The sequence below is a fragment of the Phalacrocorax carbo genome, chromosome 4, assembly GCF_963921805.1.
Source record: "Phalacrocorax carbo chromosome 4, bPhaCar2.1, whole genome shotgun sequence".
Classification (NCBI taxonomy): domain Eukaryota; kingdom Metazoa; phylum Chordata; class Aves; order Suliformes; family Phalacrocoracidae; genus Phalacrocorax; species Phalacrocorax carbo.
This window is the reverse complement of record NC_087516.1, coordinates 82,094,891-82,118,860: the sequence shown is the minus strand read 5'-3', so window position 1 is coordinate 82,118,860 and position 23,970 is coordinate 82,094,891. Positions and strand designations below refer to the sequence as shown.

At 45.7% G+C, this 23,970-nt stretch overlaps 1 protein-coding gene and 1 long non-coding RNA gene across 2 annotated transcripts; one reads left to right on the top strand and one right to left on the bottom strand.

Annotated features, from left to right (window-relative positions):
* Positions 1 to 476: 476 nt before the first annotated feature.
* On the bottom strand, positions 477 to 18,950 carry LOC135313206 (uncharacterized). The gene is made up of 4 exons (XR_010372842.1): positions 17,267 to 18,950; positions 13,672 to 17,149; positions 9,335 to 9,422; positions 477 to 1,039 (listed from the first exon to the last, which is right to left on the bottom strand). It is a non-coding gene; the product is annotated as an uncharacterized LOC135313206 (long non-coding RNA).
* PPEF2 (protein phosphatase with EF-hand domain 2) lies at positions 7,032 to 23,070 on the top strand. Its single transcript, XM_064450695.1, has 15 exons — positions 7,032 to 7,255; positions 10,902 to 11,029; positions 11,580 to 11,637; positions 12,807 to 12,982; positions 13,985 to 14,099; positions 15,354 to 15,400; positions 15,831 to 16,118; positions 16,206 to 16,355; positions 17,143 to 17,478; positions 18,947 to 19,132; positions 19,813 to 19,955; positions 20,464 to 20,570; positions 21,635 to 21,798; positions 22,155 to 22,242; positions 22,888 to 23,070. The coding sequence occupies exons 1-15, from the start codon at positions 7,195 to 7,197 to the stop codon at positions 23,064 to 23,066; spliced, it is 2,226 nt and encodes a 741-aa protein (XP_064306765.1). The 5' UTR covers positions 7,032 to 7,194; the 3' UTR covers positions 23,067 to 23,070.
* Positions 23,071 to 23,970: the final 900 nt, after the last annotated feature.

Here is a 23,970-nt window from a genome sequence, read left to right as displayed (position 1 = left end):
CAGGGTCTCTCCCCTTCACCTGTGGTTCGCTGGTGTGCAGGCTGTTCAGTTGTGCTTAGTAGCCTGATCGAAGGTAACTGAGAGCATAGAATTGACTGGTTCTGTGCACTAGGTGACGGTTGTAGCTCCCTTCCCAAGTGCTTGACTGCTTGAGGGCTGACCAAAAGTTACAGCAGGTTCTGAAGGGCATTGTCCAAATGTTTCATGAGCGGTGCCAGGCTGGAGGTGTCACCCCCCTCTCCAAGATGGCTGTTCCGGTGTTTGACCACTGTGTGTGTAGCTGTAGCCTATTGTGCTTTTTTCATCAGGAATCTGGGGCTGGTTTAGGAGTTGTGATGATAAATGCTCTTCTGCCCAGTACAGGGGGACAAGGTTGTGATGAGAGAGTAGTGAGGTTAGAAAAGGGATTGTTTCCTTTTTTATATTTGAAAAAAGCCTTCAATGGAAAATTTACAACTAATTTCTATAGTGCAGAGGTTTTGTTTGTCAGTTGTGCTATGACAGCATATTGAATTCAGGTACTTCTTGGGAGCATCCCAGAAATACAGAAGGATTTAGAGAGTCAAGACCAGTGGAGACTCACATAAAGTTTAGAGGTCCCATTCCCCAGTGGACAAAAGAACTGCTCATGCCAGCATGAGTTTTATGTGGGAGAAGTAGTATGATCAGAGTGTTAGCGCCCCATTGCCAGTGATGTGCAATGTTACCTGAGGTGTTCATGTACTGGTTATGCAAACAGCTCCTGAGAGAGCTTTCTGGAGGTGTGGGCCCTTTATCTCCTTGTGCTGAGTCAGGCTAAGGGTCATAACCTACTTACCTGCATCCTCTGCTTCTGCCTGGATCAGTGCATTGCAAGCTTTGCCTTGACCCAGTTAGTTTGTACAAGGATATTAGCAGTCATATGCCAGAATGATACATGTGACAAAGAGTCCCTGGAGGAAGATGTAAATGACAGCGGTTGCGATACCTTTGAGATTTCAGAATGACGTTGCTTTAATTGACTCTTGATCCCAGCAAGTTTTCTTTATGTAACATCCACCTGCAAGTAAAGACAGAAGGATCCTTACAGGTGTAGTTTTGCAGTCATCTTGACCTCAGCAGTGTTAGGCTGATTATCTCCTGGCAGAGGTGTGCACAGATTCTCAGTGGTATATGAAGTTAATCAACTGTATTTGTTTCAATGTGTACAATCAGATCTGGAGGGTATAAGGATTTTGTATCTATGAATATTCAGGAAATAATTGCCTGCTCCTGTCCTGTTTAAGTCTCAGCTGTTCAGAACTTGCTCAGGCCTAGCCACAGAGCAGATTAATGAGGCGTGGGGGTTTTTTGAGTTTTAAACAAGAAAAGAAACTAGATTTGAAGCAGTCTCTTTTTAAAAAAATTTTGGTTTTGTTCTCTTAAATTATTTTCTTAAAAAAGCCTTGTATTTAATCTGTTCATAAATGTTAAGGCATCCTGATTGCTGACAAAATAAAGCCTATATGCCAACGTGAACGCTTCTCTGTTGTTGTTATTTTGCTGACTGGAAGGGTATGTAACTTTCAGGTCTTAGTTTAATGTCCTGTTAAAAATATAAACATTGAGTGGTAAATGACACTTCTTACAACCTGGATGAGATAGGTGTGAACCATCATTTAGATGGTTCACTAGATGTCAAATGTATTGAGCTACTTTTGTCTAAGAATTGCAATTTGATGAAAATACAGAGAGACCGGATTGTTAATACCTTATATAAAAGTATCTTAATGCTGGAAACATTAAAGTGTGGCACTGATTGTTTTTGGAGGGTTTGGGTGTTTTGTGGGATCTTGTTTTTTAAAAAAGGAGGATCATCTCTAGTCCTTTGAATTGCTTCCTGATATTCCTGCAGTTTGAGGCGTCATCTACTTTTTAGAGACAGGGAAGTGTAAAATAGGTTTTTTTTCTTTCTCAATGCTGTCAGATTCATGACTTAGTTCTATTTAATTACTTAACAATTCTAAGTTAAAATGCATGATCCTTGCTTCTTCCATCCTTCCATTTCCACAGTGCAGATTCCCTAGCTACAAAGCCCAAAAGATTTTTCAGCCCAACACAGGGAACGGGTGAGATCTTTAATTCATTTTCCTCCAGAAGTCTGCATTTAGCAAAAGACAACTTGAAAGTGTGTAAGAGCTGGCTCTTACGAGGAGAGAGGCCAACATGCTCTATTCCTCATTCGTAATTCTTTTCAGTAATCCTAATCCATTTCAGATCTGTAGCTGTTCTTAAGCATCACATGGGAGAGGATTCTTAAGCCAGCTCAAAACAAGTGTGCAGTAAATAAAGCGAAGGGTCTGCACTTGGTGCAGAACAGTACACATGTTCTGTACTGCAGGTGCTGAAAGACATGGCACTTTCTGCTGCGTGCCCAAGGGAACAGCTTAATTGATTATTTAGATTCTGAGGAGTTTCTGAATCTGTTATCAAGTAAATCACTTCATTATTGATCACTTTGGGTACTGAACAGAAAAAAAATTATAAGTGGAAAGCTTCTATTGTGTTTATCTTAATAAATCCGTAAGTTAGAAATTGGTGGCAAGGTAAGTTGCATTTTTCTTTTTATTTCTCTGTACCGAAGTTTTGTGTTCAGAAGTAGTTACTTAGCGCCCGTAGTTTAGGGTGAAATATCCTTTTTATGTGTCAAGCTGTATAAAACTGCATTTGGGAGTTTTCTACCTGAAAATCTCCTTTTTGCTGCTGCAGTAACTGTGCAGGCGAAGAGGTCAGTGCATGTGTAAAATAACACGAGCTTCACCATCTTGTTTCCAGCTACAAGACGTGCTGAGTCTGAATTACACGTGGGATGTACATAGGTATTTACCCTAGGAGGGCAAGGCAGGATCGTCACTTTCCCTAGTGCTAGCTAGCATTTTTATTCTTGGGAGAAGTATTTGAGTTTTTTTTAATTCATCTGTAGCTCTTAAGCAAACTGTTGCTGTTTTTCTTTTAGCAGAACTTAAAATTTCTGTTTCCCTGTTTTTCAGTTCTTTTCCCTAGTAAGCTTTCAGGAACCTGCTGCATCCTCTCGTGGCCCTACAGATTCTGCTCCTCTCTTCCTTCCGTTGTCCAAATGTCTGGAAAAGTGTCAAGTTAGTGGGGATGCAGTTGCGCACATGATACGTGAAGTGTGTCATCCTTCCTAGGAGCCCTGTTTTGGAGGTAGCTTCACGTTAGCTCGGGTGTTCCTTGCAGGAAGCCTTCGATTCATGGAGGTGGAGCGCCAGATTCTGCACAGATCTGTAATGTGCACAAGCTCAGTGATTGTAGGGTTTGATTCAAAATGCTGTCACTTGCTTTGGTTTTGAAGGAGTTAAAATAATATTTACGTTAAGCCAGGAAATGTACCCAGGCTTTTGTTGTTCTTGTTTTGGGGCGGTTGGTGCAGATGGATTTGTGCAAGTTTACCCTTAATGACTTTTCTGTGGTATTATATGGTATTATGAAACGAGTCAGCAGCTTCTGTTTTATGAGTTGCAAAACTGAGTATATTATCCACTGGCCTGGGAGGTATGTGTGGAGCCTGGCTGTTACGTGTTTGTCTTGCCTTTAGAATGCTAACTCTGGTGAACATGCATCTTTTCTACACGCCTGCAGTCTTCTACTGAGGCTCTCAACTTTGTTGTTCTGTTAGCTGTCCACGTGTGGCTCTTGAGTCCGTGCTTTCTTTGGCGGTGGGTTAGTTCTGCCCTGTGTAAGTGCGTACAGCAGGTTTTATCACCTTGCTTTAGTTGGCATGCATGTTTGCTAGCAGATGCTCCATGCAGCAGCGTATACCAGGGGAGAGCCTCACAGGAATGTATTGCAGCTTCTCAGAAGGCATGGGGAAAACCTGTTTGAGGCCTTCTAGCTGCACCAGAGAACATGTAAACATCTCTGCAGGAGGGGCATGGTGGCCAAGAGCAAAATGAGAAGGGAGCAGCCTGTAGCTGGCTGTTTCTGAGTTGCAATATTTTGTCTCACATGGTCGTTTAACACAGCCTGTATTTGAGATTTGAGACAATGCCACTGTTCAACTTGACCAAGTCTTCCGGGACACATCTTTATGGGTCCCTGTTGCTGTTCTTCCTTCCTGGGTACAGGATTTCAGGAAGGGGAGGGGTGCATGTCACTGCTGGGTGGATGAGGAAGGATCAGAGGTGCTAAGCAGTTGGACTGGCTCTATTTCTTCCTCGCTGCTCCCACCCTTGAAACAGGTTTGATTCCGCTGGAGTCTCTGGTTTACTGCTGTGTGCTCCTTTGCTAAGGCTGTGGCCCTCAGAAAAGTCTGAGGGTAACAAAGTGAAACAGTTTGCAGCTCACAAGCAGGAACTGCTTGGGAGAGACCTGTTGACAAGACTGTTTGCGATACGATAAATAGGCAGGTGCTGTTGCCTGTGCTTGCTCTCTGCAGCTGCTCTTAGGGCGCACTGACACTAGACCCTCCCTCGGTATGGATGGCCAAAATTTATGTTTAAAGTAGGGCTGTCCAAATAACAAACGCTTGTTTATTTTGCAGAAAGGAGGGAAATGAGGACAAGTTTTATTCTGTGTCTCCAAAGGTGCTCTCAAACCTGAGGTCATGTTTTATGAGAACAGCTAGACAGTATCCCCGAACACATCGTCAGCAAGCCAAGTACCTGACTCTGCACCTGAGTGCTTGCTTTCAAATTTGTTCTCCATTTTTCAGAAGTGATCTGGAAGTGGTTTAGTTCTGGAAAAAGGAATTTTTTTCCCCTCATGTTTGCATTTTTAAAGGTATCTTTAAAGGCTCTCACCTCTTCCGAAAAGCTGAATCATCCATCTTCCTTTAAAGCTGGTACTGCCAGGTGCCTAAGCAGCACTGAAATACAGCCAGGCACGCAGGCTGTGCCAACCTCCAGTTGTCCACACTAACCACGTTTTGGGGTTTTTTCCTGGAACTGCCTTGAAACTGGTCCTGTGAACTGAACTCCACTCCAGTTGGTAGCTGGAGTGTGTCTTCTGGTGTCCTTCCATCCGAACAGAACACGAGCCACGGTGTTTCAGTCCACCCTGCCAGGTTATCCCAGGATGCGCTAAGTGGAGGTGCGTGGGGATGGCTGTTTCTAAAGCAAGCTCCCAGTACAGAGCGAATCACGTGTATCATTGCTTCGTTGGATCGCTAACACTTGCTGAAATCTTCAGACTTGCGTCTTCGAATAGAAACTTTTGTTTGGATGGCCTGATGGAAGTTATAAGTATACACTGAGAAATTCTGAGCTTGAAAATTTATTTCTGAAAGGGGATTTGCCTTGTACAGGAGGTTACACCTAAGAGCCTTAACATGCTAGGGAGTCTGATTTTTGTGGTGCAGTTGTCCGTTTGAGTAGGTAACAATCTGCAAAGTTCTCAGAGTACCTGCATTATATAAGTACAAAGGCCATAAAGCACTGGATGTAATTGGGCATAATTCAGCAGCGACTTCTGGCAATTTTTGACACTGATATGAAATGATGTTGATAAAAGAAAATAGAGTAACTAGTGTTTTGTTGAGAGCATTGCTACGTATCTTCCTGTTGCATCACCCAGTTATTGTGAAGATGCCATTGTGCAATTCGGCATTCTGGCCAACGTAGAGAACTTGAGCATTTCATCTGCCTTAGAGACTTCTCCTGCTGAAACGTTGCTTAGCATGGCTCTTGTTCCTGAGCAAACGCTGCACACGCACCTTATACAACACCGGACGTCTTCCTCCAATTAGTGTTTGTGCAGATCTGTAGCTATTTTGAGAGGAAAGATGTGGGTTAGGTGGAAAGAGATTGAAGGAGTCAAAAGGATTGCCGGAAGTGAGAAAAGGAGAAGGACTTTTCCCTCTGCTGGGGAGAAATGTCTCTGTAGTCACAGTGCTCTGACCCTTCCAAATCCTTTGAGCTGTGGTCTCCTGCCAGCACCACACTTAACATTTTTACAGGTGTTTATTTCCTTCCCTCCCTGTCTCAGCTTTCTCTTCCCCCAGTTCTGGCTTAGGATAAAAATCTGTGTAATTCTCATGTGATACAGCCTGGGACCACTGCAGCAGTAGTGCAAGGAGTTTTGTTTCGCCTACATGATTGGGTTTAGTTTTTTTCAGAGCAGACATGTCTGACTGTGAATGACGTTCTGGTCGTCCTCAGAGCGACAGAGTTCAGAATTTGTCCTAATCTTGAAATAGGGTCCGTTTGCTCTGACCAGAGCTTTCTGCAGCAGTGAGGTTACAAAAGTCTGGCTGTCCTGTCCTTTCATACTGGCCCAGATCTGAGCAACTGATGGTATAATATACTCCCACACTCAAGCAGATCCACGAGGTGAAGGAAAGCAGTGATTAACAAAGCTGATTATTTTCTTATGATAGCTGATTGTTTTTTAGACTTATCTCCCTTCTAGCTGTGGTACTGCAAATACATTTGAATACCATCTGTGTGTTCATCCCTCATAATGAGAGTTATCCTTCGCAGATGGCTATATGCGTGAATATGTCTGCATATACTGATCATTAATGAATCAACTTAAAGACTTTTATAGTTCTTAATGAGCATCGAAAACATTTTTTTTTTTCCCTGCACGGTGTACGACTGCCTCCCATGTGAAGTCCCATGTGGTATTTTAGCACCTTCATCCAGGTGTTTCAGCTGTGCATGAGGAAGGGGGGAGGTAGCATGAGGATTTGGAGATGGAGTCTGCTCTCAGAGCTCAATCAAGATTATTTTATCGTAGCATCTGAAATGAAGGCTCAGGTCAAAGACTGCCATATTGCTAAGAGACAGGAGCCTAAAATTAGGCACATGAAGCGTTGTGAGAGTACACGAATGCCTGATTCATACATCTACTGTCCAATTACAGTACATGGATATGCAAACTCTGCTGATTTTATATGATTAGGAAAGGTGCTGAAATGATTCCTTTTAATTGAGCTGACTTGAAATTTGAAACGGTGAGACAGAAATCCTCACCTCAGATTGTCTAGGAGACAACAAGGTAGCTGGAAAAACCTCGTAGCGGTAGATGTGCTTGGGCACAAGACAGGTCATCTGCTCGTTGACCTTAAGTATTGATATATTTAATTATAGATTCTCAGCACTGTGGGACATGTTGCAGCTGTTTTGATTGTGACCGAATGGTCTTTCCTGCATCCCTTTCGCGGTTCTGGTGATACTGGGCCAGCCTGCATCGTTCTAGGAGCACTGGTTGGAGAACATGGGATCTGGTAGTTCTGTAAATGGCAACTACAAGTACTCCCTGCAGAAGTCTGAAAATGGTGAGTGATTCTTTGAAAAGTGATCTTTTCTTGTCTGCTCCTGCGTGTGCCTTTGGGAGATTGCAGGGGATGCAGTTTTTTTCTGAGTTACCTGGTTTTCTTGATGGTATTGAGGCAAGGTTATGTCTTTCAGTATCCTGTGACAAGAAGTCTCAGCTGTCAGGCAGAAGACCAACAGGCTTAACAGCTATTTGGAGCAGGACTAGATGAAAATCAACCAAAACCTGACCAGAAATGAAGCAGCAAAAGCAATTCTGTTAGAAGTAACATCCGCTGGATTAACCAATTTCTGGTTAACATGTGTGGTGTCATGTGCTGACAGTGAGATAGATGATATCACCATCTATCTGCTGCTTTTGGTGGACTCTGTTTTTAAAGACTCTGTTAGCGGTGCAGGACTGATAAAGCAGAAGCATTAGCAAAGCCAAAATAAATCTAGTTCTAAAGAAGGTAAGATGGTGTGGGTAAGAAAAGCTGACAAGCAGAAAGTGTGCTTGTCTTCTAGCTGCATCGGTGCAATGCTCTTAATCTCTTCCAATAATCTAGACTTTTTTATGGCCCTCAAAGCTGTAATGATTTATTTTTATGAAACCCTCTGTGTGATAGTATCAGTTTTCTGGGTGTATGCTTAGGTCTGCTGTGGAACAAAGGGAGTTTGTGAGTGAGACTTTACAGATGAGGAAGTGTAAAACAGTAAAATATTATTTCGTGTGTGAATCGTTCAGTCATCAGCGTTGGCAGGACAGCACTGTGGTGCAAACTGCAAGTGCTTTGAAAGGAAAAAGAGCAATTGCATTTAGAAATGAAGAAAGCAGGAGTGCTGTTGTGACTCAGCCTGTTCTGTAATTTTTCTATGTTGAGAAACACCTTTTTCTTTTTTAAGTAAGCTAGACTTGCCTATTGCCTATGGCACTAGAGAACCGTGCATTAATAGTTCAGGGCTTTTTAATGATAGTGGCTTGTCTGTAACAAAGTATAACATAAAACTAGTTACGTATTTGAAACTCTGCATTACATCTGATACCTCATCAACAGTTCCCCACGACAGTAAAAACTCTGTGAATTTCTTGCATCTGGTTCTCAAAATCCTTCAGACCTGCTGAGCTGCAGATATGGAGCGGCTCAGGACCTTCCACCCAGGTATAACGTGCCAGGCGGTGTCCTGTCCGCCTTGTGCAAGGCCCAGAGGCTGTTCCCTATGGAAGGTGTAGCCAGCAGAGCTCTGTTAAACCGGCCCTGCACTTGAGTGAAGAAGGGGATGGGGAACCCGAGAGAGGGTGCTGACTCCCTCCTGTAAGCTGGTTTGTGAACTGTACTACTAGCATGGACAGGCATATTTTAGTTTGAGTGCTGCCGCTTTGGCATGCTTTCAGTAGCTTATACAATGATGTATGATTCCGTTTACTGCTTGGATCCTCATAAAATGTGGATAAATCTCTTTCTCTTTCTTTTTTATTATTTTTTTTCTAAACTAGTACAAACACTGCCAGATGAAACTCACCCAGGTAAGCTGGTAAATTAGAATACCTGGCTTTTTTCATTTGCAGAGTCAGTCTCTGTAAAAGTAGTGTAAAAACCCCAATGCCTTGCCCATCTGGAGCTTAAAATGCTGTGGATGGGGGTATATATGCTCACTGTGCGCTTGATAACGAGCCTTCCCTAGACTTTAACGTTTCAAAGGATCTAGTTTTCATGGGTATATATGTGGAGTCACAAGGATGAATTTCTGCTTGGGATTCAGGTGAAATACATCTGACTCCGACTGCAGTAACTGGCCATTTACCCACTGTTAGGGGAATGCGAGATATTTAGAAGTGGTTTGTTTTAGAGAGAGATTGTGACTGTGATCCTGGTTACATGCCAGCCAAATTACGGTGCAGGGAGTAAGGCAGCTAGTGTTAAGTCTGTTATAAACGAGGCTTGAAGAGGTAGCATCAGGAGCATCAAACTGCAGGGAAAAAAGTCAGCTTTTTAAAATTTTTCATAGCCAGCAGAGCAGTAAGCATTTTCTCAACAAGATATAAGGCTCAGGCAAAGAATACATAAGTTATTCTTGAATTAAGGCTAGGCAAGGCTTACCTTCTTGCCCATGACGTCACTGTGACTCAGTTCCCCAGCTGCACAACAGCAACACCTCTTCCCTCTTTGTGCTACGCAGCTCCTAGTGCTGTAACAGTAACATAATTTAGGAGGGGTTTTATTTTCAATGCATTAGCCGTCAAGATATCTTTAGGTAAAGGTCGATGTTCCCTGCTGGTTACATAATTAATGCAAGCTAATTGAATTAATGCGATCTCTTTGTCTCTTGCCAGCACTTAGCAGCCTTTGGGGTAGGGGTGGGGGATTTCCTTCTTTACAATAAAGTTCTTCCACCTCCCCATTGCCCTCCCTGCTTTGGTGAACATGGCAGTGCTCTCACAAACCAGATGCCAAGGGAATACAAGCTTCTGTGGCGGGGCTAACTGTAACTCTGTTGTCTCCACTTGATTTTGGGGCCGGCCTGTAGATCGAGCAGTCAACCCCCCCTCCCTCAGCTAAAGATGACACAGAGCAGCATTGTTAGAAAATGTTTTAACCGTAGGGCTCTAAGGTAGGGCTCCAGAAAGGAACAGGAGGGGACACAGAGCATAATCAAGAGAGAGATGCCAAGTAGCAGAGCTGGTTGGCATGGTGCTGTAAAGTAACCAGGTGGTCCAAATGTGGTCAAGACCAGCTAAGGAGGAGGGAAGAGTTTCTAGAGGTACATGAAGTTCTGTGGCAGAACTTGAAAAAGGAAATGGGATACTGCATCAACGTACTTCGCTTTAAATATGCACACACCCCATCTGAAATCATCTTCTAATGAAAAACACCGGAATAGGGAAATGCAGAGGAATGGTTATGTTATAAAGATCAGGGCAAATAGTCATCGTTTAGAGGGAAGAGCCTGGTGCCAGCGCTGGCTGTGGGCTGAACCACCACCAGGCACCTGGAAAGCCCTGGCACTTCGTTTAAGTAAGTGGCCAAAGATCTGTCTCCCTCTTTTCACTGTGGGTGTTAATTTTGTCTTTATTTTTTTCCAAGGTAAAGGTATGCTAACATTCATGCTAATATAGATCTCTTCTGAAGTTTCTTCAGAACTGCAAAAGCTAAAGTATTTGTTTGGCTTAAAGGAAGATAGACAACCCCCATGTTTTTAAGGCTCTGGAAGGGGACTGGGTGTCTTGTTTTCCCCCAACTCTTCGTGTGGCCTCAGTCAAATCTCTGGTTTCCTGAAGCCCCAGTACCTAGGCTGTAAGATGGACATGAAAATGATCAAGGGAGATAGAAAAGGATGAAATTGTCTATTAATACTGAAGAACATGTTTGGATCTTTAGGCCCTAATAAGTTGTTTTTACCGCTGGTGCTGAGGAGGCAGCAATGATGGTTAGAATTGCTTCAGAAGTCTCTAGTCAGGAAGGGTCAGGTCAACCTCTTGCAATACGGTGAAAAGAAGTGGGTGTTTTGTTATCCTTAATATTTAACTATCAGGATACCTTTCCCGAAAACTTGCTCCTGAAAAAGAAAGGTCCCTCTTCAATTTTCAGGGTCGGGAAAGGAGCGGTAGCAGGGTACCTCAGCTGCAGCCACGGCAGCTCAGCAGGTTGGTTTGGTTTTGTCCCCTAGCTTTCAAGGCAGCTGTCTTGATCCAGCAGTGGTATCGGCGCTACGTTGCTCGGCTGGAAATGCGCCGGCGTTGCACCTGGAGAATCTTTCAATCCATTGAGTACGCTTGCGAGCAGGATCAGATAAAGGTAAGGTGCCAAGGCAAAGAGTCTGTAGGAAAATACATAGGAGGATGGTTTCTGTGCCACAGACTCACTTGTTTCTGGCTGGTAACCCTGTTAAGTGCTTTGGTGGGCTGAGGACTGGGTTTCCTGCCCCTTTTTAGCATCTTGATTTCCTGCCTGCTTGTGTCTGCTGAAACCCTAAGTGTTGGGTCTTCAAAGAAAGACATAAGGACCATTCAACATTGTTTTTCCTGAGTCTGAACACAATAGGTGAGCCTAGTTGGTTTGTTATACTTTAACTCTGATTAATATTCTCTTATGTGGTTGCCTTGCTGCCAGGGAGGGAGAGGGAGGGCTTATAGGTGTACTTCTGTCTGTATGGCTGAAGGTAAAGCTTCTTTTTTGACTTCATCACAAGATATTCAAACCTAGAATTGGTATAGTATGCTTTGTACATACTGGACGACATGAGAAGGGCATAGATAATACTTCCAGAAGGAAGATCATGTTAAGATACCACTCGGCAGAATTTCCTTCCAGAGTGAATCATGACGGGCCCTCTCTCTTCTTGCAGCTTCACAACTTCTTCAGTTACCTCGTGGACCACTTCACACCAAGCAGCAGTAAAGAGAGTAAGTTTCTGTATGCCATTTGTAGGCGTGGCACTGGCGGCTCAGAAGGCTGCACCCTGTGTTGATTCGTAGCCCAATGCTGGCCCTTCAGGATGGGGCCAGAAGACTCAAGAGAGCCTAAAGAGCGATGGCATCAGGAATTTGGATAGGGAGTGAATTGTCTGGAGACCATCAGAGCTGTGTGAGGGATGTACGGTAATTCCTGCTCCTTAGGAGCTGGAAGGGGGAATAAAAGCTCAGGAAGTTTTCTAAGAGCAGTGTTAGAAATCTACCTTTTTTTCACTGATCCCCAGCAGTCAGGGCTTTGCAGAGTCCATTTCTGAAGTGAGAGAATCCATCTTTATCGAACTGTGTTCTAGGTTATCTACTGTATTTATATTTAGTCTCTCACTTATAATTGGGGCAGGGCAGGAGGGAGAAGTGCTGTGGAAACCAGCACAGTATCTTCCTGAATCTGCAGAAAGCATTATATTTCTCAGTGCTGGGAAATTGCTACTGAGCTTAGCTCTGAAATCTGATGGTAGTAAGTCAGAATTAACTATTGACTTTGCTGACCGTAATCTACTGAAGTTCTCGCTCCCTCCTTTCAAACTGCCACTCTTTTTCTCACAACCACCCCACATACTTTACAGTAAACCCCTGTTGAGGAAGACTTTTTTTCAGTGTCTGTGTAAAGCAAGACAATAACGGCCTGTTCCTTGAGCTGGACTTTGAGATGTTACAGCAATAAAAATCCAATGCGTATTTATACCAAGTTTGTGCAACACTGAGAATGTAGGTGCAAGCTTAGAAAAAACAGTGGGATGCAGGAGACAGTTCCTTATTGTACAGTTTCCGTTTGCATGTAATTGAAAATAAGATTTCAGTTAGTCATGGCAACCAATGCCCATCAGCCTCTCCCAGAGTTTTGCAGGAACTAGCGTAGCTGCCAGCACTGCCTGACACACAGCACACAGAAACTTGTCCCTGCAGCCTTTTCCCCACTGCAGGTTCTGTAGTGGTGTCAGACTAGGAGCTAGCCTCCGCTGCTGCCATTGCTCATGAGCTCTAGCCGAACCAAACAGCTTTTCTTTAGCAAATTATTAGAACGGTGTATTGAGCCAACCTAACTTTTTCTTCTCTCTCTCTTTTTTTATAAAAACAATCAAACGGGCCAATCTGCCGTCCAGGGGATTTTATCAGTCGCATGTTCGTAAGTGGGGAAAGCTTCAAAGAGGCAGAGCTGGAAAAATACTGTGACTATGAATCCATGGAGGTGCCAGACTCCTACACTGGACCTCGTCTCTCTTTCCCACTCCTTCCTGACCATGCGACTGCCTTGCTGGAAGCTTTCAAACAGAAACAAGTAAGGATCCCAAAAGGAACCACGCTTTCCCCTTCTCTGGCAGCGGTGTAGGATAGATAATTTGGTTTTAGTCTTCCGAACAAGCTCAGCTGACTGGAATATAATGAGGTGGCAGGCCATTAAGCAAAGGTGGAAGGAAACAATACGGTATTTCCCCCGCCATAGGAACTTTTCTCCTTTCTGAAAATGCCGTTCTGACAAAACTGAAAACTTTGTAGGTGTGCGCCAATATTAACCTGAATTTAATTTCAAAAGGAAAAAAAGCCCACAACAGTCCACGTTGAAACATTCTATCATTTTTTTGTTGCAATTCCTCAATTTGTAAAAAAGTACAGGATGGCCTAGATGGAAGCAGCTGATTAAAAGTATGTTTTGTGCCATGCAACTTTGAATCAAATTTAAAGTGTAAAATGTGAGTTTTGTGATGAGGAAGTCCAGCACAGGTTCAGCAGCACTAACAAGACAAGTCCTCCTACAATTCCAGTGTTCTGCTGCCATCCCTCTGCCAAGGTGCTGAACTGCAAAGCAGGCCAAAACAACCCTTCTCCAAACCAAACAAGTGTCTTGACAACTATTAAATGGCTACACCCTGGCTTTGAGCCAACATAACTTCTGCAGGACACATGGCAGATTACAGTCTGGTTTAATATGGAAAAGGCTAAGAAAGATCTAGTGGAGCAATTCCTTACCTGTGGTACTGGGCTGGCGTTTTGGCTGCCCTAGGAGGTTCTGTTGCTTGACCACAGGGTGCTAGGGCTCTCTTGCCAGCCCTGCCCGTGCTGAGGCTGGGCGGCTTTGGGTGAGTCTCTTCCATCCTGCTGTTGTCTAGCATTTGCCGCATCTTGTCTGTAAGCCCGTAGGTCAGCACTGAGCGTTATCCCGGTGACAGTTTCTGCCATCCAGGCTATCGTGGTGGGCCCTTGGGTCCTTTGGAGACAGAACTGCATTGCTGCTCAGAGGTCACTGATTTCCTGCTTTAATCCCTTCACTTTCTCCTAGTAGCAGCTCCACGCTCGCTATGTCTTAAACCTTCTGCATGAGACCAGGAAACACCTCAAGCAGCTGCCAAACATCAGTCACGTCTCCACCTGCTACAGCGAGGAGGTCACCGTATGTGGTATGTCTGGGTGGGAGGGCACTGCACAGCGTCTGGGGCGGAACGCTCAGGTGGAAGGGGTGGGAAAGACATAAAATGGCAAATTGCCAGCAATGACAGGCAACTGGCGGTCTAAAATAGCCAGGTTTACCCTACGATGCTGTATTTGAGCTGCTGCACAGGCTAGCCTGAAGGCTGGAGGGAGCATTTTGCATCATGGCCCTATTTCTACTTGGTCTGGAATGCGGTGGGGGTGTTGAGGGAAGGCGGTTTGTCTATCTGTAGTCTGCATTTGGCTTCCATGGGAGATTTTGGGATACGTCATTAACAGACCCTGCCCCTAGATGGTGGCATTCAGCTTGCATAGCGGTGCTGTCACAGTGATTATAAAAATGCAAGTTGCGGAGGAGGTATGTACAGAAAATATAAGGATTTACATTTGTCTAAGGGAAGGTGAAGGATCCTAACGCTAGCCTGTGGCTCTTAAAATTGTTACATGTTACAGCAAAGATTTAAAGAATTTTTCAACTGGCTTCAAATTTGTGTTTGTTCTGTCACCCCAAACTTGGTGTCATTTTACTAAACCACAGAAACTGCACCCACTCGAGGACTGGCCTCAAAACTCAGTAGTTTTCTGTCCTGTTCTGTGGCCTCGTATTACTTAAAACAATCAAGTCCTGGGGCTGTTTCGGCCGAGTCTTCGTTAGCAGCGGCGTATTCACCCAGATCCAGAATACTAACATGTCTTTGAGTCCTATCCAGTAAATTTGAAAGAGACAAAGCTTTTCACCATTATTTTCCTATTCTAGGACAAATGTTTAAACTTTGAAATATTTCTGAAAAATAGGCACTTAGTGCAGACTTCTGCGTGCAGTCAGTCTCTGGAAAACAAACCCCTCCCTCCAATATGATGTGAAATGAGAATTTAGTTTGATTATTATTTTGTACGCAAAGCTTTCTTTCATGTAATGATCGAAGTCAGTTTCTTGTGCCGTGTTATGTCATCATAAGAGAGAAATGAACAAAGCTTCCGAAACAGAGTCTTCAGAAGCTGGTGTGGGTTTTTTGCTGTCCTCAGGCATCAGCTCAAGCCTTTACATCATGTCCTTTCCTTCAGGCACATTGCCTCAGCATAAGGAAACTCCTACCTCGAACTTCCCAAAATATTTCAGTGGTCATTAATTTATAGAGATGATACTTCATAGGCAGTTATTTATAGATGTCTTTTTAAGGTAAAGGTAAATATATTGCGCCTTGTCTGTTTGTGCCTGTTAGGAGACTTGCACGGCCAGCTGGATGACTTGTTCTTCATATTTTATAAGGTAGGCACTGTATTTGGAGAGGGAGGCTGGCCAGGCATTGTGAGAGGTATCGCATGGGTCATGCTGGGAAGTGTTCGCAAAACTGGGCCCCTCACCTGCAATTCTCCAGGTCAATTAGATCGGTTTAAATGGCTTCACAAAGCAGCAGCTTATTCCCTTGCTGGCTTTGAAATCTGATGTACATGAACATTTGGGGAGCGCCAGTGGACGTTTTCGGAAGTGCTGATACCAGCGGCAGCCCTTCCTGACTGCCAGCTTTCACTTTTCAGTGCATTTGCCACTGGGAGCCTACAGGATAAAAATAAGTCAGGATCTCTTGTATAAGGTAGCCTGGGGCAGGAGTGAGAGAATGTGCAGCTGGGGCGGGGAGGTATATGGAGATCATGGGGAGGTCTCTCTTGTAACATCTGCCTGTTCCTTGCTTTTCCAGAATGGCCTTCCTTCCCCTTCCAAGTCCTACGTGTTCAACGGGGACTTCGTAGACAGAGGCAAACAGTCCCTCGAGATCCTCATCGTCCTCTTTACCTTCCTCTTGATCTATCCAAAGGAGGTTCATCTCAACCGCGGGAACCATGAGGACCACATGGTCAACTTACGGTATGGGTCCTGTGCAGGGCTGATCGCGATGCCAAGGGTGTCGCTGCCAAATCCCACTGAACTTGCTTTCTCCTGTTCCTTTAGCTACGGTTTCACCAAGGAAGTAATGCAGAAATACAAGGTAGGCATATGTTTGTGTCGTCTTTACCACGTGAGATGTGGACTTCGAAAGCTTGATGCTTCGTCTTTTCCTTTCTGACCTGGACAGGTGCACGGGAAGAAAATCTTAAAGATGATCCAGAATGTCTTCTGCTGGCTGCCCCTTGCCACCCTGATAGATCAGAAGGTCCTCATTATACACGGGGGCATCTCTGACACCACTGACCTGGACATGCTCGAGAAAATTCAAAGGAACAAAGTAGGTATTATTTCCTAGATACCGCAAGAGACAACAATGTTGCTGATTTGTGGTGGGGAGCTTATTTCTACATGTCAGCTTGGCTGTTGATGAGACAAACCTAAACGATGGTCTTCACAGACAAACTGTGTTTAGGTACAGGCTTGGAGTGGATTGCTTTGGTTTAATAGTGTGTGTGCAGGAGGTGTCAAGGGAAGAAGCATTCTTGGCTTCTGGAAGGTGTAAGGATCGTAGCCAGGGAGGTGCTAGGTAATGGCACGTGTAAATAGCTGTGCTGGTGCTGACTGTAAAAACACAGTAATGACGAGACTTTGTCCCACAGTTCCTTAGCCTGTGTCCCCCCATAGATTTCCACAAGGATTTTGAAACTTGTTTACCTTGTCTCTGCCTCACTTGCTAGTTGAGAAAGCTACTTCCTTTCTCCAAATCTAATGGCAAGCAGTTGCATGTCATTAGTCCTTCCCTCATTCTGCTCTCTAGTTCCCATTGCAGATTAAATCCACGTACTCTGCCTTTTGTGAAATGTCTCAGTAGCATAAAGTCAGTGAAGAGGAGCTAGATGTGTAAGCAGGAGAGCTGTGGGGCCCCAGCTGTAAACCAGGAATGTCAGATCGAAGAGGACAGCACTAGCAATCTCCCACAGTTGATCAGCATTTGATGGCAGCAAAGGGAATTGAGGCTCGGAGGTTTGGGTCACTTGACAGTCTGCCAATGGAAGATGTTAGAGCTGGAGATGTAGGTTTCCATGTGGTGTGACCTTCTCTCTTTTCTCTCTTGCCTCTTTCAGTTTATATCTGTATTAAGAGGGAAGAAAAGAAAGGAATCAAATAGAAATGTGGAAATACAGGAATTAAACGGGGAGAGCAAAGCAGAGGCTGACCCAGCAGGGAATGAGGCAGCCCCCAGTTTACCTCCGCAGCCCCAGCCAGCCCAGGCTCCCAGCATGGCCAACAGGCTGGAGTTCTCCAGGTGGGTCCGGCAGACGGTGCAGGAGCAAATTGAGTGGTGCCGCCGGCTGGTGGACATCAGCGAGTCAGAGGAGGAGGAGCTCACCTATTCCAGCGTTGTCTCCATGACAGATCTGGATGGGCCGTGCTGGACACGCCAGGAGGAGTGGAAGCAGGTGAGTAGTCTAAGTGGGGCCCGGAGCTCGGTGGGCTTGGGCGCCTCCTACAGTTTTGCCCTCTGTTATGAGGAGTCTCAGTACAAAACATGTGGGTCAGTGCACAGGCATCTCTGCAGTGAGATTCTTGCTGCTTTGTATAGTGGAGCTGAGGAGCAACTCAGTGTTGAAGTGCCAGTGGGCAGGCTAATGGGGTTTGTGCTGTTTTGTACCTACTGCTCTGTACCCTGAGACAGCCTGGCATTGATCACTCAGTGGTAAGTGGTCAGGAAGGGCTGTACTGTGATCTCTGCTGCTCGGGGGTGTTTCATTAGATACCTGCGCTACACCCAGCCCATCCTGTGGCATGGCTCCCTTGCAATTGAAGAGCTGTGCACAGCAGTCAGGTAGGAGAACGTGGGCTGTGTGTAAGACGGGTGCTAGCTGCCATTCTGCTGGTGCCTTTCTCCTACCTTTGCAAGTCAGCCTCTTCACTGGGCTTTGGGCCTTCTGTGCTCAAGGCTCTGTCCCAGCGTTTGTCCCTAGCACAGCACTCAGCTGTTGTTGTAGAAATAAAAGTGCTGCTCAGGCACAGAGTGGGGCAACAGGCTTTCCTAATGCACTGCAGGGGAGAGAAAGAATAGACAGGCTGTAGAGCTCAGCGGTTGTACCGCTTACTCTGTATGTGGGGTGTCCAAAGTCAGCTCTGTAGGTAATGAACGAGCACATTGTTTGCTGACGAGCGAGTTGTGATCTTGGGTAATAAGAGCAGACTGAATTGGTTTTAGCTGGGCTGCACTGCAAGTAGATTGCTAGGCAGGTCAGAACCTGGGAACTTGGTTTCCTGTTTGTGTTAGACCAGTCTGTCCGTAAGCCCCTTCTGCGCGCTCTGAAACCATCGTTCCTTACTTCACGTTACATATGACATCCTGGCATTGCACACCTTATCAGCATAAAGCTATATATTGAGGTCAGGGTTAAAGAGATTAAACTTTAATCCAAACAGTGGTTACTGAATCAGCACTTACTTACATTTGTGGAGACTGCCGAACGTCCTGGCTAGAGAGTAAAGGAGTTTAATACTAAGCCTGCTCATGGCCTCAGGATCTGCTGGGTGTTCTTCCCCTGGGACCTGGGCTTTGGGATGGTGGAGGACAGGCAAGGCTCTTTGAAATCTTAGAGGCAGCAAAGGGAAAGCTTGTATCAGGCCTGATTTATGGACACCCCTCTTTCCCCAGGCACTACGGGTGTGCCTGTAGCTTCAGGCCAACAATATTGTCACCTCTGTGGTGGACAAGGTCTGTGACAGTCCTGCAGAGCAGTACAGTGGTTCAGCTGGGATATCGGCAACATCTCTGTTTCCCTGCACTATGGTAGTAGCAGCAGTCCAGGGAGGGAATCAGAGACCGAGCTATGTTTGCTTAGTAAACTTTGGTGGGCGATATCTGCTGGGTACGCTTTATTCAGTGAACTTTTCCAATCCTTTCAGATTTTAGACATTCTCTGGAGTGACCCCATGCCTCAGGAGGGCTGCAGAGTAAATACGGTACGAGGTGGCGGCTGCTACTTTGGGCCTGACGTGACAGGGAAGATCCTTGACAAATACAACTTGCAGTTCCTCATCCGCTCCCATGAGTGCAAGCAAGAGGGCTACGAGTTCTGTCACAACCGGAAGGTCGGTGAGAGGGTCAGCATGAAGGATCCTTGGGTTTCCATCCTGCCAGGGTGGCGGTTCTGTGGTGGAATGTCTCAGCTCTGTATTTCTTCCAGTGGGGCTTTGTTAAGTACATACAAAATCGTTGAACAGCGTTATTGGGAGTTAGCGAAGTGTGTTCCCAGCTGAGGTCTTAGGTCAGGACACTCTGGAGCCACCTGCTCTGCTGGGGGCATCTGCTGTGCAGGCAAAGCATTCGTGCGGGGTAGCTGAGAAAAGATCTGAACCCTTCTGTGCCACTGCGCCCATTTAATCCAGCTGTTTCTGAAGATGACGTACGAGTGGGTGTTACTAAGCTGCTGCAGCAAAGTTGTGCTGCCGGAAGATTCAGGGTCACTTCAGTGACTTCAGCAGGGGCACTTTTGACTCTGCTAACTGCAGTGGAGAGTGGAAGTTTGCTGGGACAGTGCAGTGAAATTGCAGCCCAGCCAGACCCACATGAGACCAGTGTCGCCCTCGAGGAACTCACGCCCATAAGGCTTCCAGGCCAGCCATCACCTCACTCTTCCTTTTCCACATAAAACATGGTGCTTTCACAGTCTGTTGACTCCAGATGGGATCGGTTGTGTTGTTTTCACTGATACACATGTAACAGAGGGTGCATGTACTGATTGTAAACACTTCTCTTTTTTGGAGGTTAGGTGCTGACCATATTTTCAGCCTCAAACTACTATGAGATTGGCAGCAACAGGGGAGCCTATGTGAAGCTGGGACCAGACCTCGTCCCCCATTTTGTTCAGTTCCAAGCGAACAAGACAGCCCATACTCTCACTATGACCCAAAGGCAAGGCTTTCCAGTTGCTCTGTATTCACCAAGCCAAAATTCCGAAAGGGAAAATTCTCAAAGTTTTGGGAGCTTTGAGAAAGCTTGACTCCAGAGCTGAACTTTCACAGCTTGATTTACTAAATAATAGCGCTAGAGGGAAGGAGTCAAGCTTTGTGCAGAAATTACTGAGGGAGGCTCAGGTGTTGAGGAGGGAGCGTTACAAGATGAGGATGAGACTCTTTTTTACAGAACGCTGATTTTCCAGCTTCTCTTTTCATTGCTGAGGTTACCTTCTCCTTTGTTACTTCACAAACTGATGCAGGGATTCAGTGCATTCGCTGCGGGGAAGCATGCTCCAGACATGCAGTGCCTTGTCACGAGCACTGAGATGCAGCTGTAGCTGTGCAGAGCAGTTGTGTGAGGGTCTGGGCAATCCACGGACAGGCCAGAGGACTGGGAAGGTGCAGCTTCTCTTGTGCTTTGTGGCAAGTCTTTAATGTGCTTCTCTCTTTTCTGCATCTTCCAGAATCAGCAGAGTAGAGGAGTCAGCCTTTCGAGCCTTGCGGGAAAAGCTCTTTGCTCACACCTCAGCCCTTATCAGTGCGTTCAAGGCCTACGATAAGGACAATACAGGTAAATCTGAGCTGAGGGATGCTCAGGTTAATTCCCTGGTAGGACAGGGAGCAGGTAAGTTGAGCGTGTGGCTGGTTGCGAGGCTCCGCACTGATAGTTGCCAGTCAGTGACTGTCACAGGGGCAGGCTGTGTCAGTCTGTGCCACAGTGTGGGGTCACCTTTGCTGTTATTCAGTGTCTCTGTTCGGAACCTGTTAATGCCTCAGCATGGCATTATAATGAGGGGGTGTCACAGAAGGAAAAGGTGATTAGCCTGGTCTGTAGCAATTTAGGCTTGGTACTAGGAGAACCCTTTGGAACAGGAGTATTGATGAAGCATTGGAAAAGATGACCTTGGAACATGTCTGTCGTGTATCACTGGGCAAGGGCTGGGTGGTCTCTAGAGCCCCTTCATCCCTGGAGCCTAAAATCACTGGGAAGAGGAAAATGAGGTATGTCCTCCGAGGCAGAGTTCATCATCCTCTGGCTGCCAGGAGTGCTTTGCTGGTGCAGCGACCAAGATGCGTTGCTGAGATCTGTCCATTTGTGGGCTTGGGAAGAAAAGGGACATAGCAGTTGGCGTAACTGCTTTCTTGTAGTTAGAACTGCTTTCTTGCTTTCTTCCTCGGCAGCAAAATTGTTCACAAAAGTCCAGTTCTAAACTAGGGGCTTTATCATGTTCCTGGGTCACTGAGGAAGTACTAGCGCAGCTGTGTAGGCAGTGATCTGCAGAGGGGGCCTGGCTGAAGGCCACAAATTTGTAATGAAATACCCAAAGTTAGTGTCTTCCCATTGTTCAGGTGTTTGCAGCCCCATGGCCCTAACTTCTTGCAACAATTGAAAGCTTGCTGAGGCTGGGGGGAGCAGCGAGCGTGCCTGTGCCTGCAGTGGCTGATGTCCATACAGCCACGTAGGGTTTTTCCTGTACCAAAGTGCTCAGGTATGCCATGCAGAAATGACGCTGTTGCTGTCAGCAGCGTGGTAGACTGCGTATGTGTACTGTTCTGCGCTTTTTACTTTGCCTTCCTGTGTTTTCAGCTGCCCGTCTTTCAAGAGGTCTCCCTGGCTCTCCCTTTTCCTTACAGGGAGGATCACGCTGAGCAACTGGGCGACGGCAGTGGAATCAGTCTTGCACCTGGGATTGCCCTGGCGAATGCTGAGACCGCAGCTGGTGCGCAGCACCGTGGACGGCATGCTGGAGTACAAGTCCTGGCTCGACGACTTGGCCGTGGAGCAGCGGAGCCAAGAGGTAAGGGCTCGCCCCCTTCCATCAAAGCAAAGCAGCTCACCAGATCCCCAGCATGTGGAACCAAACATGGTGCGAAAGGAGAGCGGCTGGTTCTGGTTCCTTTATAATCCCAAATCACACTGAAGTCGATGGAAAAGCTTGCGTGAATTCAAGCATTCTGGAGGCCTTCAGTCCACTGTAGAAACAGATGATGCATGTGACATCAAAACCTAGAGGTAGTTTTGGATGCAGGCTTACAAGTAGGAAAACTATATTGCATTCTCTGAGTGGCAGTTTCTTGATTACACCCAGCAAAACCAGCTCTGCAACGGTTAAAAAACATACCCCAAGTCACTGTCTTCCATGTTGTCTTTCAGCACATCCAGTCAAGTTTGTTGGAAGTCATTTATCGAAACAGATCCAACTTGGAGACCATATTCAGGATCATAGACAGAGATCATTCAGGTAAGCAGAGGTGCGGGGGGTGTTGCTCACTGCATTGTATTTCATCCTACTTTGGGGCTTCCTTTAGTATGAACAAAGTAATTTTTATTTAACTGTTTAAGGCTTGGGTCTTCCTCCTCCCTCACTTGGGGTTATTGTCTCAAATTGTCTGAAATGCTTGTGCAAATGTGCAATGATATGATGCACTTTGAAGGACTGCGTGCAGTCGAGGTAGAGAATTAACAATGGTTTATTCTGGAGGAGCTCAGCAGAACAAAAGTTGTGATGAGAGCAATGACAGTAACGCAGCATATTCGGGACCTTAAGAGTTACCTGCCTTCAAGAAGCTGTCTCCATCAAATTACATTGGGAAAGAGAAAATACAAGTCTTTTTGCCTTCTTTTGTTCCCCCAAATTTTATTGTGTCTCTCTAGTGCTTTAAGTTGTACTTTAGCCAGCATCCTGCACACTAGAAAATTGAGTTGCAGCATGTGAAATGTAGATTACAAGTGATTTCTTTCCTTCCTTTAGGGTATGCGGGCAGCAGGAGTGGGATGAGGGATCAAACGTGAGCAGGGGTCCCTCCTTGCCTGCTGAGCGGGGCTGAGTGGCAGCAGTGCTGGTGGTGACCTCCCCCTGATGTGGCTGTGCTCTCCTTCTTCACAGGTCTCATCTCATTTGAGGAATTCCACCAAACCTGGAAGCTGTTCAGCTCCCACATGAACATTGAACTCACGGATGACAGCATCAACGACCTAGTTCGCAGCATTGATTTCAATAAGGATGGAAACATTGACTTCAATGAGTTCCTGGAAGCCTTCCGCCTTGTCAAACAGTCACAGTAGGAAGAACCTGGTGAGGGTTGCCATGTCCGATGCCTTGACTGTCTGTGAAGCCAGGGGGACAGCTTCCTACCTCCTGCCGAGCGCACCTGCAGATACGACGCAGGGAAAGGGAAGGCAGGTACCTGTAGCCCTTATGGTTGAAAACAGTGACTGCCCTAGCCACCAGCTGTGATCCACCTGGGGAAAGTAACAGCTAAAACAGATAAGCTGCACTTCAGTTCTGACCAGTTCTAAAAAGGAGCTGTGTTTTAAGTAGAAATTCCTGCTCAAAGGGAAGATGCAACTCAGTTTCTCATGTCTATGACGAATGTTACCAGTCTATTCAGAGGTAATAAAATGGAAGTAAAGGTATTTCTTGTAGGCAGTGTTTTAACCAGGTAGCAACTGCTCGAGCACAGCTTTCCTTTTAATAAAGAGATTTTTCTAGATTGCTGGTTCTCGGCTGTTCATGCCTTCTCTGCTTTGTCAACCCTGGTGGCAGCAGTGCTGTGTCAGGGGTATCACCTGCTTTCCCTCTGTTGTTGCTTTGCTGTGCTAAGTTTGACAGTACTACAGAAAGGCTAAGGGGCAACACTTTGCAGAAACAATTTCAAACATGCGAAACGGGCTCTAGTAGGGGGCTTTCTAAAGAAACCGATTAAGACCAGCTCTTTTTCAAAGGCCAGGGTTGTAGATCAAGTAGGCCCCGCTCGAGCAGCCATGCTGCCTGTTTAGGATATTTTCAAAACATGGTACGATTGCAGTTTAAAAGTGGGGAGGGGGTTGAAGTGTTTGCAAAGAAAAAAACCTGTCTATTTGTCTTGAAGATGCAGCAGAGTGACCCTAGCAGGGGCACTGTGGTAAAAGACTTGACTTTGACTGCTGCGCTGACCTTTGAAAATGAGAATTCTGGCCTCGTTAGCTT

Bases quoted from the DNA above. Each gene is read 5' to 3' on its own strand.
- PPEF2 (XM_064450695.1), top strand. From the start codon at position 7,195: ATGGGATCTGGTAGTTCTGTAAATGGCAACTACAAGTACTCCCTGCAG. The intron at 16,119-16,205 runs GTAGGCATATGT...TGACCTGGACAG, and splicing joins AAGTAATGCAGAAATACAAG to GTGCACGGGAAGAAAATCTT. The intron at 21,799-22,154 runs GTAAGGGCTCGC...GTTGTCTTTCAG, and splicing joins TGGAGCAGCGGAGCCAAGAG to CACATCCAGTCAAGTTTGTT.